Source organism: Herpailurus yagouaroundi, unplaced genomic scaffold (assembly GCF_014898765.1).
Source record: "Herpailurus yagouaroundi ecotype Mexico unplaced genomic scaffold, PumYag 196, whole genome shotgun sequence".
NCBI classification, from domain to species: Eukaryota; Metazoa; Chordata; class Mammalia; order Carnivora; family Felidae; genus Herpailurus; species Herpailurus yagouaroundi.
In genome coordinates, this window is record NW_024412427.1 from 2,923,485 (window position 1) to 2,947,998 (window position 24,514).

Consider the following 24,514-nt stretch of genomic DNA (forward strand, 5'->3'; position numbering starts at 1 on the left):
GGCTGAGCAACCTACCCAGAATTACTCAGTTGGTCAGTGGCAGAGTTGAGACTGAACCCTGGGCTGTCTGGCCCCAGAGTCTGGGCTCTGGCTCCCCTCACTGTCCTACTGCCCTCTAGCTCTGGAATAGTCCCCAGATGTCCCATGGAGCCACTGCCATTCTTGGGGGTAGGCTATTTTCTGCTATTCATGTACCATTAAGGACAGGCTTCTCAGATGCTCCACAAAGGGGAACTGCTCCCCGAATGCAGGCAGGGCCCTTTGGGACTGAAAGGAAGGAAACTCACCTGCTAAACTCCTACTATGTGCCAGACACTTAACATATGTCCATGTCCTCTCAAACCCTCAGGAATTCGGCAGGGTTGGATGCAAAAGTCCCTTTTGCCAGATGAGGATATTGAGGCACAGAGGGGTTAAGTGACTTGTCCAAGGTCAAACAGCCAGTAAGCACTCAAGATGAGAATGGAATCCAAGACCATCTGACTGCAGAGCCCATGCCCTTTCCACCAGGATACACTGTCTCTAGAACCCACCACAGGCCCCTAGGCAACGGGAAGTCCATGGACAGGGAGGCAGGAGGATTCCCAGGCTGGCCTGGTCACAAATGAGGTTGCAGTGAGCAGTCCCATGCCTGAATAAGGGGCTACCTGAGCCCTGAGTGCAGGCTGAATAGGAAATCTTCCATGGGGGCAAGGGGAGGAGCAGGAAGCTCCCTTTGGGAATGGTAATGGAAGGTACCATCCCTCTGTCCCCTGTCCAGTCCCAATCACTGGGGTCTGGATCCTGAGGTTCTGGATAGGAAGGTATTCTGAAATCTGGACGTCAGTCCAATACATCTCCAAACTCCCAGCAACTTGCACGGAGCCTGGCATGCAGTAGGTGCTCAGCAGGCATTTGTAAAATTTACGGATGAGTCCCAGAGTGGCCCTGGTTAACTTGACCCCTCCTTCACCTAGCACTGTGGTGATATCACACCTATAATTATCAGAAACTTCACCCTGTGCCAGGCACTGCCATCAGCACTTCTTTTGTGTCACCTTATTTCACCCTCAAAATAGCCCTCTGAGAAAGGTACTGTCATTAGCTCCATTTTACAGATTATAAAACTGAGGCTTTGGAGTGGCAAGGCGACCTGTCTAAAGTTTTACAATGAATTACTGGGGAGGATGGCTCTTCCACTGGAGACTGTCTGGCCTCAGTCTATACTCTAAACTGGAGCTACTCAAAGGGGGATCAGTGGACCAGCTTTATCAGCATCACTGGTAGCTGGCTGGACATATGCAGCATCTTGAGCCCCACTCTAGACTTGCTGAATCAGAACATCTGGAGTGGGACCCAGCAGTCTGTGTTTTAACCAGGACCATGCAGTGATTCCAATGTATGCTCAAGTTTGAGTACTGCCAGTCTAGAACACGAAATTATACTGCCTTTTCAACAACTCTCTCAGCAACTCTGAGAAGGGCTGGGAATTAGAAGTAGCTGCTATTATTATAATTATTGTTACCTCATTTTCCAGATGATGAACTGAGCCTGGACCAAGACTCAAACCCAAGTCTTTTGGCTCCAAGGCCCTTTCTACTTACGGAACCTGTTTCTCTATCTGGAAAATGAGTGAATGGAACAAAAGGATCTCCCAGGGAGAAGAGGAATCCCAGGGTCTGACAATGGGTGCCACTTGGAACCCAGCAGCACACGTTGTTGGGCCCTGGCCATGGTGCTGAATTCGTGCCCCACTGACGGACAGCCGCCTAGGGTGGGAGATTGCGCCCCTAGAGGCGCCCCTGTCACAGGCGCTGTGCCTGGCCCTCGCCCCCAGGAAGCGGGAACCCTGATAACTCAGCATCAGGCTGGATTCCCAACTGCGACCCAGCTCAACTGGGTCTGCGAAGGCTCTGAGGGGCCCTCTCTGTCTTTAAGAGCAAAACAGATTTTAGGGGCCGAACTGAGCTTGCCTCAGGAGATGGGTTAACTCCTTTCTCAGCTCAAGATAAGTGGGGGTGCGGGAGAGGACCAGGGACAGACCCTTCAAGCCCCAGCCAGAGGAAGGCTCCCAGCTGGGCAGAAGCTGTGATCTGGAGGGCCTGTCGTATCCAGGACAGCAGCGTGGAGGGAGGCCCACAACCGGGCTACCGGGGCTGGAGGCTGGATCCCAGGAAGCGCTCCTCCTCCCTTCCCGCAGCAGCCGCCCCCTCCAACAGGCCGCCTTCCCAGCAGTGCCCATTCCCTTCCCCTTGTCTTTGTCTCTCTTCTCAGCCCTCCAACAGACCAGGTCTTTCTGGGAGGGAAAGAGGCAGAATGGATGTTCCCAGAATTGGGGACGGTGCTCCTGGGGCCCAAGACAGCGCCAGTCACCTCCCTGGAGAGCGGCCCAGCATCCTCCATCCTCCGGGTCCCCGAACCCCCACATCCCACCCTCCAGCCTCTCACCAGGTCCTCGGACCCCTTCCTCCTCCAGAATCCCCTCCCCCAAGCCTCCTCGCTACTGGGTGCATCCGGCTCCCCTGCTCCCTTGGGCTCTACCTTCTGAGAGCTGAAGGACTGGGTCCAGTGGTACAGAACCAGGCTCTCCTTGGGCCAATGGGCGGGGCTGGCCGCCTCGGGCGCGTCGGGGGCCTCCACCGGCTTGGCCGCATCGCTCTCCAGCGCCGAGATGGGCCACCAGCTGCAGTTGGTGGGGGTCAGGTTGTTGGGGGTCGCCATGACAGCCCGGAATCAGAGGGAGGAAAGAAGGAGGCTCCGCGGCGGCGGCTCTCTCTCGCCCAGCATCACATGGCCTCGCCGAGCCTGCCCCTCTGCTTCGCTCCCTCCCTCCCCTCTCCGTGAATGTCATTACTCGCTGGGCAAGTGGGGGAGGGGTGCGGGGGATCCCGGGATCTCCTTCCCTCCTCCTCCCCTAGGGACGCCCCTGGCCCCTGCTAGAAAAGCTACCAGTCCCCTCCGTCAGGCTCCGTGGAAGGGGTGGAGGAGCCACAGGAGAATGGGCCACGTCCCCCAAATAGCTCATATCTGGCCAGCCACCTGCCAAGACTCCACCATTGTTAACGCATTCTGACTCTCAGTCTTCCAAGAAGCAAATACCTCTTAGGACACCTGGTGTTATAGAGACCCATTCCTTGTATAAATCAGTGTCTGGAAATAGCTTTTCTCTCTTTGGAGCTTTGTTTCCTAGCATTTCTCCTGAAGGATCTCTAAGGGCAGAGGGGAACAAACTATGAAATATAGAGCAAACGCTTACATAGCACTTGCCGTGTGCCCAGGCTTTACAACCATCAACTCACTGAGTCCTCACAATAATCCTATGAGCCTCATTTTACAGAAGAGGAAACTGAGGCACAGAGAAGCTAAGTGACCTTGCCCAAGGTCCCCTAACTAGTAAGCGGTGGAGCCGAGATTCGAACCCAGCCTGTCTGGCTCCAGAATATATGCTCTTAGTGATAAGGTCATGATACTACGATAATGATATAAACAACAGCACAGCAAGCTTTTTATCAACCCAAGCACTTTGTACGCATCATCTCATTCAACTGCACAATAATCATTTTTACTAGAGGAGGAAGGCGAGGCTCAGAAATGTCAAGTCATTGGTCCAAGGTCACATCTTCACCCAGGAGACTGAGGCACAACTACAGGAGCCCAAGAAAGCCTGTAATGCCCTGCTGTCACTTAGTTTATGCTTAATATTCATGGGAGTTCCATAGAAAGTTCCCTAATACACCCGTGCTTCCCTTGATATAAATATTGTTTTGATTTATTTACCATTGAACAAATAGATGCACCAGGGAGATAGGCGTCTCAATTTTCCCTCCCTCCCTCACGTGATGCTATCAAGCAAGGACTCCTTAGCACATCTTCCTTTCAGATTGATGAGCATGGCTCTTGAGGAATCAGTGTCCTTCCTTCTACCAGACAACAAAAGTTCTGTGGTCCATGGGTTTCCCTTTTTTGCTTTGGCTGCCAGGAGGCTTGGAGCTACATTTTCTATTAACTCCCAGTTGCCACATTAGCCTCCCTGGTTCGGCAACTTCTTTGTCACCCTTTCAGGAAATTTTTATTCCTTCTTTTTCCTCCAAGTATATTGTTGCTCATGATTTGGTTTTACAAAGAAGGATATGGTGTGTCTTGAGGGAAAATTCAAATGTCTGAATTCAGGGAAGTAAGACCTTAGATATTCCATCAAGGTGAAAAATCTGGTCCCTGTAGAGGCTGCTTTTAGGCAACAGACTAGAGCAATGGAATGTAGAGCGAGGCAAAAGGGTCACAAAAAGAGTGACCACCGAGCTGATGCAAACAGGTTCATTAAACAAGCCACCGTGAAATAGCCATAGGGCCTAAGAGACCAATTGCAACCAGGCACAGTTCCTAAGATTACCCAAAAAGGACAATTGCATACATCCCCATAACTCTTTTACTCCACCCTATAACTTTAGCCCCTCGCCACCACCTCTCAGCAGTCTCCCCTTTGCTGTCTCACAAGTGCTGCCTTGCAGTGTATTCAATAAACTTTTATCTCTTTTGTTCTGCCTTGGGTGAATTCTTATACCACCAGAGCCATGACCCCGCACCCTACTGGGATGCCCCACAGTCCCTATCTGGGTCTTCAACCTGAATGCATACAGGTGTCCATGCCACAGCAGTTACACCTTAAATGTGTATTCCTCCCCTCAACAAATATTCATTGTGCACCCATTGTGTGCTAGTCACTTCAGTGGTACCAGAAATGCAGTGAAAAATAAGACAGACACTGACCTACTCTTTGCATATTTCACTTAGCAATATATCTGGAAAGAGTTTCCTATCAACACAGATCTAGCCCATACTAACAGTCTGCATTGTATGAACGCGCCATAATAAATGTAACAACTCCTATGCCACATGTGCTGTTTCTAATCTTTTGTTATAAAAACAATGTTGCAGGGACACCTGGGTGGCTCAGTCAGTTAAGCCTCTGACTCTTGGTTTCAGCTCAGGTCTGACTTTAGGGTCTAGAGTTCAAGCCCTGAGTTGGCCTCTGCGCTGGGGGTAAAGCCAACTTACAAAACACACACACATAAAAACCACACACACACACAAAACAATGCTGCAGTAAAAATCCTTATTCATACAGATTTGTGCACATGTTTGAGTATAATTTATACGACAAATTCCAATAAGTGGAATTGCTAGACCAAAGAATTTGTCTCTTAGGGCGCCTGGGTGGCTCAGTTGGTTAAGTGTCTGACTTCAGCTCGGGTCATGATCTCACGGTCTGGGTTCGAGTCCCATGTTGGGCTCTGTGCTGACAGCTCAGAGCCTAGAGCCTTCTTCAAATTCTGTGTCTCCCTCTATCTCTGCCCCTTCCCCACTCATGCTCTCTCTGTCAAAAATAAATAAACATTAAAAAAAACAATAAAAAATTAAAAAAAAAAGAATTTGCCTCTGTCAAAGTTCCCTCGGAAGAGGCTATTCCATATTACGCTCCCCACTAAGAATCCACAAAAGGGCCATTTCCCTGCACTTTTCCAACCCAGCGTACCGTTAAACTTTTTTGTTTCTTTTTGAATCTCTGGGTAAAAAATGGTGTATCACAGTTTTTATTTGCTTTTCCTTTTTGAGTTTTTATTATAAAAAATTTTCAAACATATGACATAGCAAACAAGACAGCTCAATGAACACCCATATATCCATCACCTGAATATAATCATTGGTTAAAGCTTGCCATGTTTGTTTAATTAAGGGAGGAGGGTTTGAAGTATTTTGAAACAAATTATAGGCATCATGATACTTCATTGGTGAAATTCTTCAGTATTACATAATTTATATCTAGCATAGGTCATTTTTCTCACATAAACAACACATTTTTCACATTAAAAAAAATTCACAATAAGGCCCTGATATCTAGTTCATACTCATATTTCTCCAGTTGTACCAGAATGATCTTCATAGTTTGTTTGAACCAGGATCCAGTCAAGGACCATGCCATGAATTCTGTTGTTACTTCTCAAGTCTCTTTTTGGAGAATGGTTCTTGTTTCTTTTTATTTTTTTTCCCCCACGGTGTTAACTCACAGAGAGACTAGGCCAGGTGTCCTGTAGAATGTTCCACTTGGGGGTCTGATTGGTCACTGTTCTGCCCTTTAACTTGTCATACTCTCCCTTGTATTTCCTATAAACTAGTACTTGGGTCTAAAGGGAAGACTAGATTCGGGTGAAGCATTTTGGGGCAAACATTTAATCATTCCTTCATGGGTGGTGCCATGTGCTTCATTTTGCCTTGTGTCAGGAGCTCCACGATGTCTTGTTGTCCCGCTATTAATGACGCCAAGTTGGATTTGAGGTGGTGACCACCCCTCTCCATGTTTAAATGCCCATTTTGCCTCTTCTCATCAGGACCTTATGGGTATCCAGTTTCTCCTCCATTGATGGTCCTTGGCTGAATCAGTTATGAGAGGCTGTAAAAATATTTTCTACTTTGCCCTTCTATGTGTATTTATCGGCTGGCATTCTTTCTTTGAGTTTCATTAAGTCATAAGTGAAGTTGACCATCTTTTCAAATGTTTCCCATCCATTTTAACTTGTGCCAGTGAATTGTCTGTGTTTCTGTGGGGACCCGGGCAATTATACCACAATGTGACGAGTGCTGTGCTAAGGTAAGGACTGGGGCTGTGGTAGAGTCAGGGAGGGACATCTGCTTGTCCCACTTGCCAAGAAAGGCTCTCAGGAGCCATGGCTCTCAGTATGGGTTTCTCCGAAGCAGATCCTGAGACAAGAATGCAAGGACAACCAGTTAATTTGGGAGAAGGAAACTCTGGGAGGGCAATGGCAGGATGACACAGACAAGAAAGGCAGTCTTGGAAGGTATATGTTCAAGCAAGTTAGCACCATGGGCGCCTGGAACTTAATCCCGCAGCGAAATTCTGAGGCTGGTGTAAAGCCCCTCCCGAGGAGGAAGAGAGCCAGGGTATTTATGCACCGAGTCCTGCCAGTCCGTTGTTAGAAGGCTGTTCCTTGCAGGGAGTGTTGATTCCCCAACACTTCAGGCCTGCCCCGCAGTCAGCAGAGTGGGTTCCCGTGTCTACGAAAAGCCCTCAGACCATAAATGTGGGTGCTGCCACCTGGGGGTCAGCTGGTGTGCACAGAAATGGTGAAAGTAGGGGACACAGATAGGTCACTATCAGCATCTACTCAGGACGTCTAAGTACAGAATTTAAGAATGAGGAGGAATTAGCCAGATACAAGAAGATGGGGAAAGGGATGCGTGTTCCAGGCAGAGAGAAGAGCAGGGACAAAGCCCAGAGGTGAGAGAGAGGGTGGGGTGTTCCAGGGACCCGTGGCTGTTCATCTGGCTGGAGACAGGGGTCACAGTTGAGGCTCAGTAGTCATGCCAGGCCTGGTAAGCCACATTTAGGAGTTATCACATCATGCTAAGGGCACTGGGGTGTCACTGGAGAGTTTGAATCAGGAAAGTAACATTCAGATTGGGTGCCGGGAATCTGAAAAACCCTGAAATACATATACTGACAGTCCAGTGCATGAATTCACACTGGACACTAGCTGTTCCTTGTCAGTGATGGGATTGCTTCTGCCCTTCTTCCGTGAGAACTAGGGATGGACTCAGCCATCAAGGGGTTGCCATTGAATGTGAACTCAGTGCACAGCGAGATGCAGAGCCTGACGGAACTTTTTCACTTGGGTCTACCACTGGTATTATAATATGTATGTTATTATAGTAACAGCTTTGAGGGTTTTCCATGTGCCAGACACTGTGCTAAGCACTTTTTAGTCATTATCTCAGTTGAGGTGGTATCGTTACTATCTTGATAACACAGATGGGGACATTGATGCTCAGGTGAATGAAGTTATTAGCCCAGGTCAAGAGCTAACATCCAAGTCCATAGAAAATGGAGTTCTAAGTGTCCACACAATAGGGAATTAGATAACTTACAGTATGTTCATACCATGGAATAATTTATATCTACCAAATGAGGAAGGTTACAACTTAAAGGTTACAATTAAAAACAGGTTATAATTATATAAGCTACTCTAAAAACTCTATTTAGTTTAGCTTACTATAATATTTAAAACACAAAAAGAAGAAAAAGCAGGTTGCCAAAAAATACATACAATTAAATTTTAAAGTATATAAATTATAGAAGGATAGTCAGTAAAAGTGGTTTACATCACAGTGAGTGGAGACGGGCAACAGGAGATCACGCGTGCTTCTTTTTTTCTTTGTTGGATCTTCCAGTCTTCCTTCTATTATGGACTGAATTGTCCCCCCACAAAACCCCCATGTAACTGTATTTGGTGATGAAGGGGCTTATTAAGGCTAAAAGAGGTCATAGGGGTAGGGCCCCAATCCTTTACAAAAGCAAGAGACACCAGGGATCACAATCTCCTCAAGCAAGCACCAAGGGAAGGCCCTGTGAGGACATGGTGAGAAGGGGGCTGTCTATAAGCCAGAAGAGAGGTAGAATCCAACTCTACAGGGACCTTGATCTTGGACTCCAGCTTCCAGAACTGTGAGAAAGTACACTTCTATTGTTTAAGCCACCCTAATTGGTGGCAGCCCGAGCAGACTAATACAGCTACAATAGAAGTACTTTATTTATATCTTTTAAAAATAATTTGAAGTTGGTTTGGGTTTTTTTTTGTTTGTTTGTTTCTAAAGATACTGCTTGATTTCTCCCTCACTCCCGGGGGCAAGCCAGGCCTGGGAAAGGAGAAGGAATTAACATGGTCTAAGTGTCCTTTCACCGGACACTTTACAGAAATCCTATGAGAAGAGTTCTAATGTCCACACCTGACAGATGGGATCACAGAGGTTCAGGAAACACGAACTGCCTGACCCCAGTCACCATCTAGGATGAAGCAGAGCTGGGGTCAGGATGCAGGTCTGTCTGATCTATCCCCAGATATACCTGAGCCCTTTTCTCCACACACCACTGCCTCCATATATAGCAGATGCTGAAAGGGCCCTGGCTATGGGCGGGGTGGGGTGGGATGGGGGTGGAGCACATCCTTTCAGCCTGTAAAGATCCCTCAGGAGATTTTGCTTCCAAGTTTCGGGCAGGATGAATGGTTTTCCTGGGAGTTAGAAGTCACCTGAAGAAATGTGCTGTGAAAAATCCCAACAGTGGGGGGGGGCGCCTGGGTGGCTCAGTCGGTTAAGCATCGACTCTTGATTTTGGCTCAGGTCATGATCTCACGGTTCATGGGATCAAGCCCTGAGGTGGGCCCTTGGCTGACAGTGCCGAGCCTACTTGGGATTCTCTCTCCGCCCCTCCCCCACTCAAGCACACATGCTCTCTCTCCCTCTCTCTCAAAATAAATACACAGATTTTTTTCTTAAAAAAAAAAATCCTAACAGTGAATGCATCTAATATCTGCATCTATTACATCAGGGCCTGCTGACTCAGGAAGCTACCAGGGTCCCAGTAATGCCCTAAGGGTGTGGCGGAGACATGGCGGGCTGGGAGGGCACATGCTCCACCTGGTGCAGAGCTGCTCCTTGTTCCAGCCAATTACTCCCACGGTGGATTGCAACATGGCTGCCAGCTATCCCAGGTTTTCAGGAACCTGGAGATCCAGATGATCACATGAAATCTCTCCTTTTAAAATGGTTGAGAGGGGCACCTGGGTGGCGCAGTCGGTTAAGCGTCTGACTTCAGCCAGGTCACGATCTCGCGGTCCGGGAGTTCGAGCCCCGCATCAGGCTCTGGGCTGATGGCTCGGAGCCTGGAGCCTGTTTCCGATTCTGTGTCTCCCTCTCTCTCTGCCCCTCCCCCGTTCATGCTCTGTCTCTCTCTGTCCCAAAAATAAATAAAAAATGTTGAAAAAAATTTAAAAAAAAATAAATAAAATGGTTGAGAAAAAAACAAAAACAAAAACACTGCCTGGCACAGAAATAACAAAACATATTTGTGGGTTAGATCAAGCCCTCGCATTGTCAGTTTGCAGCCTCTGCAGGAGATCATTTTTGCCACAATCCTAGGGGCAGTATGTTAGTTAACAAATCACTAGCTACTCTAAGAGATAGATTGCCAAATCACAGTGACTTTACACACTAGTTTATTTTTCACTCACATGAGGTCCAATTAGCAGCAAGTTAGGAGAAGGGCAGAGAGTTCTGTTAACCCTCCCATGTGGCTTCCAAGATCACCCAGGCATTGCTATCCAGTGGGCATTTAATATCCAATGGGCAGACAGTGGAGAGAGAGAGAGCAGAGGACACTGTGGGAGGTTTTTATGGGTAGCAGCCCTCCTCACTTATGCCCTTGTTCCATTGGCCAGAACTCAGTCATGTGGCCGCCTCACCTAAATGTAAAGGGGAGCTGGGAAATGTAGTCTCTGTGACAGCCTGTGACAGCCAGTTTTCAACACAAACTGTCCTATAGACTGCGTATGTAGACCTCTGGGGTAGTTATCCATCTCTGCCCCATGCAATTACCATCACCTCCATTCTACAGATGAGGAAATGAGCCTGTGACCTGTGAGAAGTCTCGAACCAGGAGCACGGTCTTTCTGACTCTGATCCAGGGATCTTTCCTCTACCCCAGTGTTTCCCAAAGTTGCCATTTCAAAAGTCATCCATGGCACTTGTTAAACACTCAAGTCCCTGAATGTTCAGGGGAGCATGTGGTAACCTGTATCTGTATCAGGAATCCCAGAATATTCTTCCCTCAGACTCCACACCAGGGGCTTCGCCTCAGAATCATCTAGGGAGCTTTGTGGAATGCTCATCTCTTGGCTCTAACCCCTAGAAATTCTGATTCAGTGGGTCTGCAGGGAGGTGACCTGACACTGACATTTTATTATTCTCCCAGGTGATGTGCAGCTAGGGCTGGGAACCTCTGCTCCCACAACAAATTAGGCCGGTCAGGTTTTCAAACTAAAGCAGCAAGAGACAGAGACAGAGACAGAGACAGAGACAGACAGAGAGAGAGAGAGAGAGAGAGGGGGAGAGAGAGAGAGAGGGAGAGAGAGAGAGAGAGGGAGAGAGAGAGAGAGAAAGACAAGTGAGTCTCTACCCTGAGAATCAACATTTTAAAAACTCTTCACATGATTCTAATGTGCAGTCTAGGTTGAGACCTTGTCAATAAATGGACCAGAAGACTGAATCAGTCAATTTGGGGTAGGCCAAACTTTCTGTACTTTTAAAGCTCCTCCAGGGTATTATGATACCACTGCCCTAGGGCTCTGCTTCTCAAAGTATCCCCTGAAGTATCAGCATACCTCTGGGAGCTTGGAAAAAATGCAGAATCTCAGGTTCTACGCCAGACCTGCTGAATTAAACCCCCAGGAGATTAGCACACACATTAGTGTGGGAGGCACTGTTCCAGGCACACAGGCTCTTTTTGGGAGGACAGCCAATTAGGTCCTCCAATCAGGGCTGGCTCATCTTCTCTCTGTCCCCATCCACCCTCCTGAAGCTGCAGGAAGTTTTCTAGTGTCACTAGCATAATCTGTCCTCAAAGGTCTGGGCCTTGCTGCCCCCATGCCGTGACCATCTGTTCATGGATACTTTGTTTAGTCTGGGCATGCGCATGGTTTGATGAATCAACAGGGGACTTGCAGGCCTATTCTGCCAGGGAAGGACATCACAGATGCTGGGTACCGTCTTGGGGGCAGACCATGGGATTGGGTGCCTCCCCCGAAGATCTAAAAGCTCTTTAGACCTGCAGGTTGGAGATAAAGGCAGACTTGTTTTGTGAGGTTCTGGGACCAATCAGAGGAGCCTACAGGGAGGGAGGGTGTAGTTCAATAGAGGGAAAAGTTTCAAACGAGTAGAGTTCAAATCCAGGGTAGTAAACTTCCTGTTCTCGGAAGAGGACAAATAAATGTTGAATGGCCTCCATTCAGGGGCACCTGGAGGGAACCTCTGGATTGGATGTGAGCTGGAAGGAGAACTCTCCTCAAGGCTGAAACATGAAACACGCAGGCCCTCAGAGGCTGGGAGGCTGGGTCAGGAAGAGCTTGGGGAACAAAATGATTCAGGGTTTTACTGTGCCAATCATGCATGAAGGTAGTTTGCTTAAACACAAATGACGGTTTCTGCATGAAATAATTTCCGTGTCGGTCTCCACCAGTTTGAAAGCTGTGAGGTCAGTGGCTGGGCTGCCTGTAGAGTCCACAGCACCTGGCAGAGATACAGCAGCACCTGTCCAGTAAGTATGTGTTAACTTAAACGTAAATGGCTTAAAGTGAGCATTGATCTATTTGTCTCTTATTGGCCATTTCTGTGCACTGTGGGACAATTTGGCATCCTTTTGTGCCCTTTAAAGCACCTTTGTCAGGTGTTCACATTGTCCATTTTTTCTGCTTGCTTTCTCAATTAAGTGCTAATTCTTTTTCATCCAGCTTGTATGTGCATGGCATTCTTTGTAATGGCAAAACAACTCAAATATCCTAAATGGACCACAAAAGGGGGTTGTTGAATCATTCAGGGGCTCTCTTCCCACAAAGCCCATCCAAACAATCCAAGTTAAGAACCTCTTATCTGGAAGGATCCCAGAAAGATGCCAACAGCATGATCTCCAGGGCAATGTTCTCTATGAACTACTTTGTGCTTGGCCATATCTTGGTTTTTTGTTTTGTTTTGTTCTGTTTTGTTTTTTCTGTTCTGAACATCTATTACTTTTGAATGAGAAAAACCAACCAGCAGATATTGGACTGGTTTTAAACTCTATTTTAGATCTCTCCTTTATTTTAGCCAGCTTTATCTAGTTGGCAATATTATATGAGAAAATTGCACATTGAAATACAGAGTGAATGCTTCCAATAACCACTTAACAAGGAAGCTGAGGCCCTTAGAGAAAAACAGTTATCTGTCCCAGGGTACATGAGATAAGAGCAGAACTCAGCCCCTGATTTGCAGATGGGTGTTCTTTCTCATAGATCACTCCCCTCCCTTCCCATGTTGAACCTCTAAATGTTTTCTCTCATGAAGATAGCAATGCAGGGGTGTCCCAGGCAGTCTTGGCCTCACAGGTTGGATGCTTCATTTCACTGACATGACTTGTGTGGCTTTCAGAGTAGAGAGAGCCATCAGACCAGGCAGCCTCCGCATATGTGTTTGCTTACTGGATAACCATAACAGGTTGCAGATCAAAGGCACAGAACTTCTGGCAGAAGTCCTGGACCTGGCACTAGGCCAGGAGCGATCTTCCCACTTTGAAAGTCTGCTATTGGGTGATCTTCAAAGGCTGCAGGCAAGTCTGTGCCATTTCTGCCATGTGGGACACTTTCTTGGGAGTATCCGGGATTATTGAGAGGTTGTCCATGCACACTTCCTCCAGGATGGCTCCGGCTTCTCTGAGCTAAGTGAAAGGTGTAGGCACTTCTCCAGGAGTCCTTGACATGCTGAGCAGCACTTAGGACTGGGCTCCACTCCTTTTCCATTTGATGGGACCCAGCAGAGGGAAGGTGAAAGCATTCATGCTGCATCAGAACCTATGCCAGCAGCTTCAGGCTCTGCAGAAGCACCACGGGCTTGGCTCAGCTGTGACAGGCTGGACAATTCACAGGGTGAATGGATCTCCGGTTTCACAGCTGAGAAATAAGCATGAGGATTTTTTATTGTCGTTGTTTTTTTCTCCTGGCATTTGGGCAGATGAGTCCATGGTGGGTATTCTAGGTGTCCTGAAGTCAGCTGCAGAATACATTTCATTTTGGGGCCCTGGTCTGTGATAAAGAATATGTCTGGGCTAATATAATTCTTGGACTTGGCTCCTGGGTCTGGGTGTTCATGGGGAGAAGGTGCCTTGGAAGTGCAGTAGAGAAATTCTGAAGGCCAGAGGATGTGAGCATTGACAAGTTCTCAAGGCCTACACTGAGGGATTCTTTCTACACCTTCTCAGGGAAAGACAAACAGGCACTTACATGACTCTTTTTTTTTTTTTAATGTTTATTGATAAAGAGAGAGCGTGAGGGAGAAGGGAAGGGGCAGAGAGAGAGGGATAGAGAGAATCCCAAGCAGGCTCTGCACATCAGCGCAGAGCCTGACACGGGGCTCGAATTCGCAAACCGTGAGATCATGACCTGAACTGAAATCAAGAGTTGGACATTTAACCAACTGAGCCACCCAGGTGCCCCTACGTGACAAAATCTTAAGGACAGATTGCATAGTAATAATCAAAGGGGTGTTGCTTAAAAAATCTTCGGTGGCTTTACTAGAAAATTACAAAGTTAATACACATTCGTCATAACAAATTCAAATAATATATAACATAAGCAGTAAATATAACTCCATTCTCTTTAAGAGGTACAAAACAAAATAAGGTATCATTTTTTCAAACTATCAGAAATAGCCAGCTTAAAAAACTGGTAATATCCGGCACTGGCACAGGTGTAGGCCAGGGTATTTTAACCTCAGCACTACTGACATAATTCTTTGCAGCAGGAGCTGTCCTGTTTATCCTTGGATGCCTCAGTCCCCTAGACACCAGTAGCATCCAGCACTACCTCCCAGGCTGTGACAACAAAGAATGTCTCCAATGCCTGTCAAATGTCCCCTGAAGGGGTACAAAATCACCCTCTCCCCCAACAGAGCCACTGAAGACAAAAGGACACCCCAAACACCACTGGTGGGAGTGGAATCTGGCAGTTTAACATACCTATCAGGTATTAAAATGTGTTATCACAAGGATAACCCTTCAAAATATATTTACAGGGGCACAAACTTGTCCATCAAGCACTCATGGTAACAATGGTTAATGGCACTAATGGTTAATACAGTACTATTGGTAATATTTTAAAAATTAGCAATGATCTAAATAACATTGGTAGGAAATTGGTTAAATATCTATCTATCTATCTATCTATCTATCTATCTATCTATCTATCTACAAAATGCCCAGACATACAACTGAATTAGGCAGCTCTGATATAGAGGTCTTCAAGATAAAATTGTTATAGGGGAAAAAAGCAAGGTGCAGAACAGTGTAGAGAACATTTTTTTTTAAATTTAAAGAACAAAATTGTATGAATAAGTGAGTGTGTGTGTGTATGTGTATGTGTATATATGTATATATATACACACATATATACACGTATATATACATATATATGTATATATATAAAGATATGCATAAAAATATGTATGGATATATGGTTTTAAAGCCTGGAAGGAGGTGCACTAAACCACAAACTGGCTATCTCTCTGCAGAGCAGGATGTAGGGGTGAGGGGCCTAGGTGGGGGGGATGGTGAAGGAGTACCTGGGGTTTTCTATTTCTACTTTAAATATCTCATAATCAGAGCACCTGGGTGGCTCAGTCCGTTAAGTTGGATTTTGGCTCATGCCATGATCTCATGGTTCGTGGGTTTGAGCCCCACGTTGGGCTCTGTGCTGATAGCTCAAAGCCTGGAGCCTGCTTCGGTTTCTGTGTCTCCCTCTCTTTCTGCCCCTCTCCCCCCCCGCCCATCTCAAAAATTAAGTGAAACATTAAAAAAAAGTTTTTTTTTAATCTCATAATCACTTGCATCGTTTTACAAGGACATTATAAAATAACAAAGGTAAAAATAAGAAGTCGAAAAGGAAAAAAGGAGAGAAAGAAAGGAACCCACATTGGAGTCCCACCTGCTCTCACCTGGAGTAAGTAAACTTGGCTTAAAGGACTCCTCGTGCCCTGCACTTTGAAGATCCCACAGCAGCATCATAGGCACCACGGCACCAGATCATCAAAGCAATTCTTCTAGTTGGCAGAGGAGTAGTTATTTTCATCCTGCAAATGGGGAAACTGAAGCTCAGGGAGTGCAGTATTTGCCCAAGGGTCCATACCAGGGAGCAGTCCCAGAGACTCCAAAGTCACAGGCGCAGGTCTGGCCACAGGCTCTCATAACCATGGGCCCAACAAGTCTGCCCTATCCCAGTGCTCCTACTTGTGGCCCCTTCAATCCACTCCAGCAGAGCTCATATTCCTGCCCCCAAGGGCATCTTCCTCCTTCTGGTTCTCCTTTGCTGCAGGCAAAGGTCAGTTTTTAGGAAGAGGCGGGTTTGAGATCTGTCCCTGTCACTCACCAGTTCAACTAGTGGCTTCACTTCTCTGGGCCTCATCTGTAAAACGGAGATAAATGTACCTAACTCCCAGAATTGTTTTGAGACTCAAAGCAATCACATTTGTGAATGCATTTTGTAAAATATAAAGCTCTTAAAGATATTAGTTGATTTATTTTTTAATGTTTATTTTTGAGAGAAAGAGTGCAAGAGGGGGAGGGGCAGAGAGAGAGGGAGACACGGAATCCAAAGCAGACTCCAGGCTCTGAGCTGTCAGCACAGAGCTCAACGTGGGGCTCAAACCCATGAGCCGTGAGATCGTGACCTGAACCGAAGTTGGACACAACCGACTCAGCCACCCAGGCACCCCCAGTTGATTTTATTTTAGCAAAATAAAACTCTAGCTCTCTTCCCATGGGGTTGATTAGAATGAACACTGCTGGGGTGACTGCAAGGGAGAAGGCATTGAATGGAAACTGGAACCCGAAACACCGTACAATGATTTGCAATATATTGCAATGTGCTGAGAAGGCCATACAGAGTTCAGAAAATGGGTCAGTCCACCTAAGCCAGTACCTTACCTGAGCCAGGTTCTCACAGAACCTTTTACAGGGCTCTGGGACCTGTGCTGTCACCAGGGATAGATGCCAAAATGCTAAACATCTTAGGGCAGAGGAACAAGGAAACAAGTGAAGAGTATTGCCAGCACCATGGATTGTCTTTCTACTCACAGGAAAATGGACTGGGCAGTAAGCAAGTTAATAGTCCATCCAGGATTTATGGGAATATTCAGTTAATTTATGAACATTATGTATATATATTTTTAATGTTTATTTATTCATGAGACACACACACACACACACACACACACACACACACACACACACACAAAGCATGAGCGGGGGAGGGGCAAAGTGAGAGAGGGACACAGAATCAGAAGCAGGCTCCAGGCTCTGAGCTGTCAGCACAGAGCCCAACGCGGGGCTCGAACTCACGGACCGCGAGATCATGACCTGAGCCGAAGTCAGACGCTTAACTTACTGAGCCACCCAGGTACCCCAATTTATTAACATTCTAAAAAGTAGGTATGCAGAAGCACATGGGGCAAAATTCCATTTCCTACCATCCCAGTGAAATGCAGCAAAGCCTTGTGAAGAATATGGCAGCAACAATGGGCAGACTTAAAGGAGCTCATCTCATGCTGGAGGGGGTGTAGTGAGGGGGGCCCTGAGTGTGTGAGTGGTTGATAACCTTGCCTTTATGTAACTTCTAAGCACATTACTGGAGACTTTAGACAGCCCATACCTTCTTCAGGTGTAAAATCCTATTCTAAGAAAATAATCAGGCTTATGGTCAGATGTAGAGACAGACACAAACGCAAACATTTTTATATGTACATACACACATAAACAAGGATTTTCAGATCAGAGTTCTTTATTATAGCAAACATACACACACCAACGGTCCAAAAATAGAGGAATGGTCAACTACAGAGGAAATTATGAATGTATTTAAGTGATGGACCATTATACAGTCATGTAAGTCATGTTTCTGGGGAATATGTGTGACCTGGAAAATGCTTACAATAGATAATGAAAAGAAGCAGAATATTAAACTGTATATACAGTTTATCAGCAATTAAAATATATACATTTAAAATAATAGTAATATTAATAATAGCAGCTACGAGGTACTATGAGTCAGGCAGTGTCCTAGCCCATTATTCACTCAACTCTCTCCAAGCCTTCTAAAGTGGGTACTATCATTATCCCCATTTTTCAGAAAAGTACATGGAAGCACAGGGGCTTGGGCAGCATGTCCAGGGCCACACACAGGGGTGGGGGTGGTGAAGCCAGAGTGTGAACAGAGCTGGTCCAGCTCTTAGGCACTCTGCAGCCCCATGACAAAAATGCTCGTAGTGGTCGTCCCCAAGTGCTGGGGCTGAAGGACATACAATTTTCTTCTTTATATTTTCCAAATTTTCTATAGAGGTACATTTTTCTTTTGTGAAAATTACGCCTTATTAAAAAATAATATATAAATACATTAAAAATACTTCCAAAGTACAAAGGGTATTAAATAACTTAGGAGCCAGATGGATGGGAGGTGGTGAATCAGATCCAATTTGATCCAGTACAGTGGGAAAGGATCAGGAAAGGCCAGAAGACTAGGCTCAGCGGGAAAGATAACCTGTTAGATTCTGAACACATCTCGTTTCACTAGGCGTTGTGGAACATCCATGTGGAGACAACCAGCAGGACACGGGACACAGAAGTGTGGTGAGGGGTGCAGGGGCCAAGGGCAGGTTGCCCCAAGATGGCCATTTTGACATGAAGATTACTGTGAGCTGAAGGCAACAGAGACCCTGTGAGCTCAAGAGAAACTTTTGCCCCTCCTTTTAACTATACAAAAGAATCTAAATTGGGGATCTTTCCCAAAATATGGGTTATTAGCAGAGATAAACTTTATCTGAGTGACCCATCTGCATGGCAGGACAAATGTCTAATTACCAACATCTACTTTTTTTTTTTTTATCACTCTGGGAAACGCATTCCTTTCTTCTGAAGTCCCAGGCTCCTGCTCCCTTCTCCTTAGTTCAGAATGACATATGTATTTATTCTGGCTGTCTGTGTAGATTCCCTGTACATATATTCTCTGTCCGCCTGCCCCCGATCCCTTTCTTTGGGTAACAACAACCCATCTTTTCCTTTGGAGAAGTACCCTACCTGTTCTCTGTAGTGCTGGTGAGATTGGCAATCAAAGTGCCTGGCTATCCAAGAAGTGGGCACATCTATCAAGCTAAAGGAGAACTTTTCTTGAGGTCAAAACCTGTACTTCTGCTGCAGGTAATTCACGATTCCTAGTAAGCCTGCAGTGCCCCCAGCCATTTAGTGAATGGCCTTCGCTGCTTGGGAAGCCATTGCTCGGTTTTGAGTCTGAAATTCCATTTTCTTGAGTCCATAATGAGATAAGAGTCTTAAAATCTGGCTTTTGTGGGGAGGAAAAAGGGTTTTTTAATTTCCAAACTCTTTATAGATCAAGAGCACAAACTGAGGGTGAGAGGATAGACGTTCTAGAAGTTACAGTGTGGAGGTGACACACTAAGATTAAAGAGAAGTTCCCATAAAAGGCCTTCTAGGCTTGCTCAGGAGAAAGAGGAGGAGGACAAGAACCAGATACAAGTGTTCTGGTCCACCTTTCTCTAAGGCCAGATCCCTTGCATGGGGCTTAGAAGCATCTAGACAGCCTTGGAGGACACTGGTGCCCCATTCTCTGAGCACAGCCGAGGGGCAAGCATGGGCCGCTCAGAGAAGACCCACGCTGGCTGGGTCGTGGCACCAGGTTGGCACCCAGGCTATACAAGTAGCCCCAGGAGAGGATGTGGTGGACAAGAGCAGTTCTCCCTTCCCCTTCACCAGTGTGCCATGTGAGTGACTTGGAAGTGCACACCTGTCCCAGTGCCGTGCAGAGCAGACGAGGAAAGGTCAGGAGACAAGTTGTGAGAACTGCGGCACACGAGGACCTCATGACTACAAACACTAGCACTTTCCATGATTTTGCTCAGAAACGAAATCAGGCCAGCCCCATCCTGGTGGGCCCCACCAGAATCCATAATGCCTAGGGACAAGTCTAGGGCAGCCACATGGCAGCGGAGACCAGCAAAGGGGAGGGAACGCATCTGAACCACAAAGCTCATCTGCTGCCCCCTTCTCCTGCCCAGATGATACTCTGTGTGTGTGTGGCGGGGGGGGGGGGGGGGGGACGGAAGGAGAAGAGGGAGGGAAGAAAACTCTAAAATACTGCATATTTGTGCAAAACTGTGTATGAACCAGAAGGAAGGGAAGCCCCCCAGGACTGGGGGAGGATGGAAGTCTGAGCAAGGTGACACTGCATGAAACACGAAGTTGTGTGGTTTCGCACCCAAGGAGCAGCAGGCAAAATGTGATGCTGCTAAGGGGCCAAATGAGGAACCCGACTACTGTACAGGGGGACACAGAAGAATGAAAAATGTGTGGGACCAAATCACTCTGAATGGCTGCCTGTGAACTCCTGGCATCTGGAGAAGCTCTGGTCTCCAGTCTGAGAAAGCCTGGTTGTTCAGCACTCCCTTTTGCAGAGTGAGCTTTCTGGTAGCCTCTCCAAGAGAGTCACAGCATCATCCCAGGATGACAAGGATGTGAGATGGGAAGGATGGCAGGGCGAGGCCCTTGAGGACCAGCAGCTGGACAGAGGAGGAGCAGCTAAGAGCATGGCTCTGGGTGCAGGGCCACACAAGCTAGAAGGGAAATGGAGTTAAGAGGGAGGTCATGACTAGTGTCAGACAATGTTCAGAACTCAAGCAACATTAAAAACTGAGAAAGAGACACTAGTTTCGGCAAGAAGAAAGTTACTCATGACCTTGGCAAGAAGTGTTTCAGTAGGGATGGAAGTTGGGCTGCAGTGGGCTGGAGAGAGAGAGAACTGAAGAAGTAGGGATACTGGCTATGGTTCTAAGGGGGAGAATAGGACAGGAGCCTTAGGGGGGATCTGAGTAGTAGGGGGCTTTGTGGGCTTGGGTTTTGTGGGTTTTTTCCCAGTGATTTTGTTTTTTAAAGGATGGGGGAAGACATGGTATGTGTTTGCACGTATGGAAAAATGGAGTAAGTCTCCTGATAACGGGGGCAAGATGGGAAGCAAAGTGGTGTCAGAGTAGGGACCGGTCTTAGAGAAAAGGGGAAGGCATGGCTCTAGAGACGGGCCCAGACAGAAACAGACCTCATATCCAAAGCTTCTCAGGACACAGGTGCACCTTTCTAGTGAAACCGTTTCTTTTTCCCTCAGGCAGAACTAGATGTTCATGAAAGTATAAGCAGAGAATGAAGAAATATTTTGACAAATTATAGCTATGCATCAATGCCTGAGAGGGAAGATTAGCTAAGAGACCATGCAGGGCAAGGAAAGAATTCTTGGAGCCAGGAAACCATAATCCAACAGTTCAAATGTAGAATAAGTTGAAGACTTATCAAGATTTAAGTTAAAAAACTCAACCTGCCATTGCCTAGTCAATTGGCAGATGCGGTAAAGTATGAACGCCTAAATAAATGCTTAGCTCAACAGCCTTGGAGCAGGGGGTCTTTACATTTTTGGTTGTTATTTTGCCTAAGTAATACATTGCCAGGATCCAAAACTCAGAACACAAGGTCCAGGCTGTCTCCACCCCAACCTAGGTCTCCACAGGGCTGCCCCAAGATCTCTCAAGTTCAGTGTGACTAAAGGGAGCTCCTCATGTAGAGGCATCTCACTCCAGTCAGGTGGTGAGAGTAGACTTTTAGCCAGACTGCCTGGGTTCAAATTCTAGCTCAGCACGTACTAACTGTGTGACCTCAAGCAAGTTACTGTACTTTGCTTTCAGTTTCCTCATCTGGAAAATGAAGATGATAAAGGTAATCTCGTAAGATTGTTGGGAGGATCAGACGGGGTTTGCAGACTGTAAAAGTACTAGCTTTTATTATTATCCTCCATCTAAATATCATTTTTCATCTGTCCCCCATCAAATGGATTCAGTAGGATTACATTAGAAATAGGCAATAATACCCATTCAGTGGCTCAATCCAGAAAGCAGCTTTTCATTGTCCACTTTTGCTCACATTTAATCTCTCACCAAAGCCTAATGTATACAACTTTCAATCTGCTAACATGCTCTCCATTCTTATAGCCACCTGCTCTTTAGATCACTGCCAACTCAGGATGGGATCACTGTGACATTCAGGCTGAAACCAGAGTAACCATTCTAAAATAAAGTGGTCCTTTCTCTTCTCTTCCATAGTCTCCACGATTCTGAAAATAAACCCTTTGACATGGCCTCTAAGATGAAGACCCTTGGTTATGGGTCTGCTTTCGATCTGCACATTAAACCCCTTATGCCCAAAACGAAATTCACCCATTCCCCAAGCTTACTGACTTCATGGATCTCCCTCCCTGGTGAATGGTGCCACCTACTGGCCACTCATTCACTCAGGCCAGACGGCTCTCTGACCAGCATACCCAGCCAAGTGCACTAATTTTAAATGCCAGGGCTCCTTAGATGCTTCTCCCCGCTTTAGCCATTGTTTCAGTTCTGGCCTTCATTTACATTATTTCAAATGTCTTCAAACTGGCCTTACATCCCCCTCCTTCCTCATCTGCTTTCTAAGAGGCTGCCAGAGTGATATATATGGCTCATTGGCACATCACTTCTTTGCTTAAGGACAAAATGCAAGCTATTTAACACGATTCTCTCCTGGAGTTGCCTTGGATGCTCTCCGTTCTCATCCCAGTCCCTTCTCACATTCGAGGTCAATGCCTGCCTTTCAGAACCCAGTTTAGACAGAACTTCCTCCAGGAAGCCTGGAGACATCCCTCTGCACCTCCAGATCAGGCTAGGCAACCCTTCTGGGTGCCCACGCAGCACCCTGTGCCTCTGCTTACACACAGCACTGGGCAAGCAGCAGGCAGTCACTAAAGTCTGTGAAAGAAGAGTGGGGACAGAGGACAAACAAGGAAACGTACACACTGCAGTCCCACAGCAGAGACCAGGATGCAGCTCTCTTTCCCAGACTTCCAAAATGACACCACATATTTACTACCCACTACCAAGTTGCTTTGGTAACAGAAATATTTCATAACAGCATGACGGGGGAGATTAAAAATATTTAAATAGTTTCTGGCACATAGTGAGCAGTCAATGATTTCACTTGACCAGTAATTACTGCGTGCCAACTCTGTGCCAGGCAAGAGTTTGGGCCCTGAGAATACACTGTATTTTCATCAACTCTAAGACACCGTCATTTTAAACCCTCACTATCTTTTGTAGGTATAATTAAGAAAAAAACCAAATGCTATCAGGTCACAACTGTCAATTATAAGACACATCCAGATTTTTAGAGTGCTAAACTGTGGGAAAGATCATCTTAGATTCAATGACAAAAGTAGTGATAAACAAAAGAGACAAAGTCTCTGTTCTCAGGTCCCTTCTATTGTAGTGAGGGGAGTGGTAATGAATATATATCGTCAGGAGGTGTTAGGTGCTATAATGAAAAATAAAGCCAGCTGAAGGGATACAAATGAAGAGGCATTCTGGGGTAGCCAAGAAAGTCCTGCTGGGGAACTAATATGAGCAGAGACTTGAATGAAGAAAAAAGTTATGGGTAAACCACGTTCCAAGCAGAGGGAACATCAAATACAAAACACTTAAGAGGGAAATGTGCCTGGTGAGTTCAAGGACAGGCAAGTCAAGTGTAGCTGGCACAGTCCCAGACCTTGGGCAGCCAATTTCCTCAAGCCCAGTGTATTTTCTAGGTGAAGGTAAGTATGCCTGATCTACTTAGGGTGTATAAAGGGGAGATGGGTTGAGGCTAAGAAAAGTGGTGTAACTCAGTGATCAGTAAGTTGGGTGTACAGTCAGGTGGCCTAGATTTGAATCACAATTCTACCACTTACAAGCTGTGTAACCTTGGACAAATTATCTAACTGCTCTGATCGTTAAGTTTCCTCAGCTGTAAAATGCGGAAACAAATAGCAACTGCTTTGCAAATTGATTATGAAGTTTAAATGAAACAGTCCTTGTAAATCAGAATACATATGATCATTATCATCACCATCATCTACTCCAAAGTCATCTTAAAAATTACATCAAGGTGGGGCGCCTGGGTGGCGCAGTCGGTTGGGCGTCCGACTTCAGCCAGGTCACGATCTCACGGTCCGTGAGTTCGAGCCCCGCGTCAGGCTCTGGGCTGATGGCTCGGAGCCTGGAGCCTGTTTCCGATTCTGTGTCTCCCTCTCTCTCTGCCCCTCCCCCGCTCATGCTCTGTCTCTCTCTGTCCCAAAAATAAATAAAAAACGTTGAAAAAAAAATTAAAAAAATAAAAAAATAAAAAAAAATTACATCAAGGTAAGGAACAAATAAACTTATTTGAACTTTAAAATGTTTAAGACCAGGGCGCCTGGGTGGCTCAGTCGGCTGAGCGTCCGACTTCAGCTCAGGTCATGACCTCACGGTTCGTGGGTTCGAGCCCCGCATTGGCCTCTGTTCTGACAGCTCAGAGCCTGAAGCCTGCTTCAGATTCTGTGTCTCCCTCTCTCTCTGCCCCTCCCCCACTTGTGCTCTCTCTGCCTCTAAAATAAATAAACATTAAAAAAATTAAAAAAAAAATGTTTAAGACCCTGATTCCAGATTACCAACTGGTAGGATGGCAGCCACGTTGTTGAGAAAATAATTTTTTTAAGGTTTTGAACTTGCCTTCTCCAAAGTCATTTATTTATTTATTTATTTGAGAGGAAGTGCATGCACACGCAGGGATAGGCAGAGAGAAAAAGAGACAGTGGGGGAGAATCTTAAGCAGGCTATCATGACCATGAGATCATGACCTGAGCCAAAATCAAGAGTTGCATGCTTAGCAGACTGAGCCATCCAGGCACCCCCAAAGTTATTTTTTAGAATTAAAAGCTATCTTCCTATGTAGACAGATTGTTTTTGCAGTATAATTTGATGAAATTAAGTCTCCTCTATTCAATCAGTTAGAAGA

General features: G+C 46.2%; 1 protein-coding gene across 5 annotated transcripts in view; it reads right to left on the minus strand.

Annotated features, from left to right (window-relative positions):
- GDAP1L1 (ganglioside induced differentiation associated protein 1 like 1) overlaps positions 1-24,514 on the minus strand; it is a 51,094-nt gene that overhangs the window by 24,304 nt on the left and 2,276 nt on the right. For 2 of the 5 annotated variants that reach the window (XM_040446995.1, XM_040446997.1), the window contains exons 2-3: positions 15,565-15,699; positions 2,521-2,662 (exon numbers count right to left, since the gene is read on the minus strand). Coding sequence is in view for 1 of the 5 variants with exons in the window: in XM_040446994.1 (XP_040302928.1) it covers positions 2,521-2,700 (180 nt within the window). In the remaining 4 variants the exon portion in view is untranslated. Of the gene's footprint in view, positions 1-2,520; positions 2,819-15,564; positions 15,700-24,514 lie in introns of those variants that run through there. The other 3 variants (XR_005781977.1, XM_040446994.1, XM_040446996.1) reach the window with 2 other exon arrangements.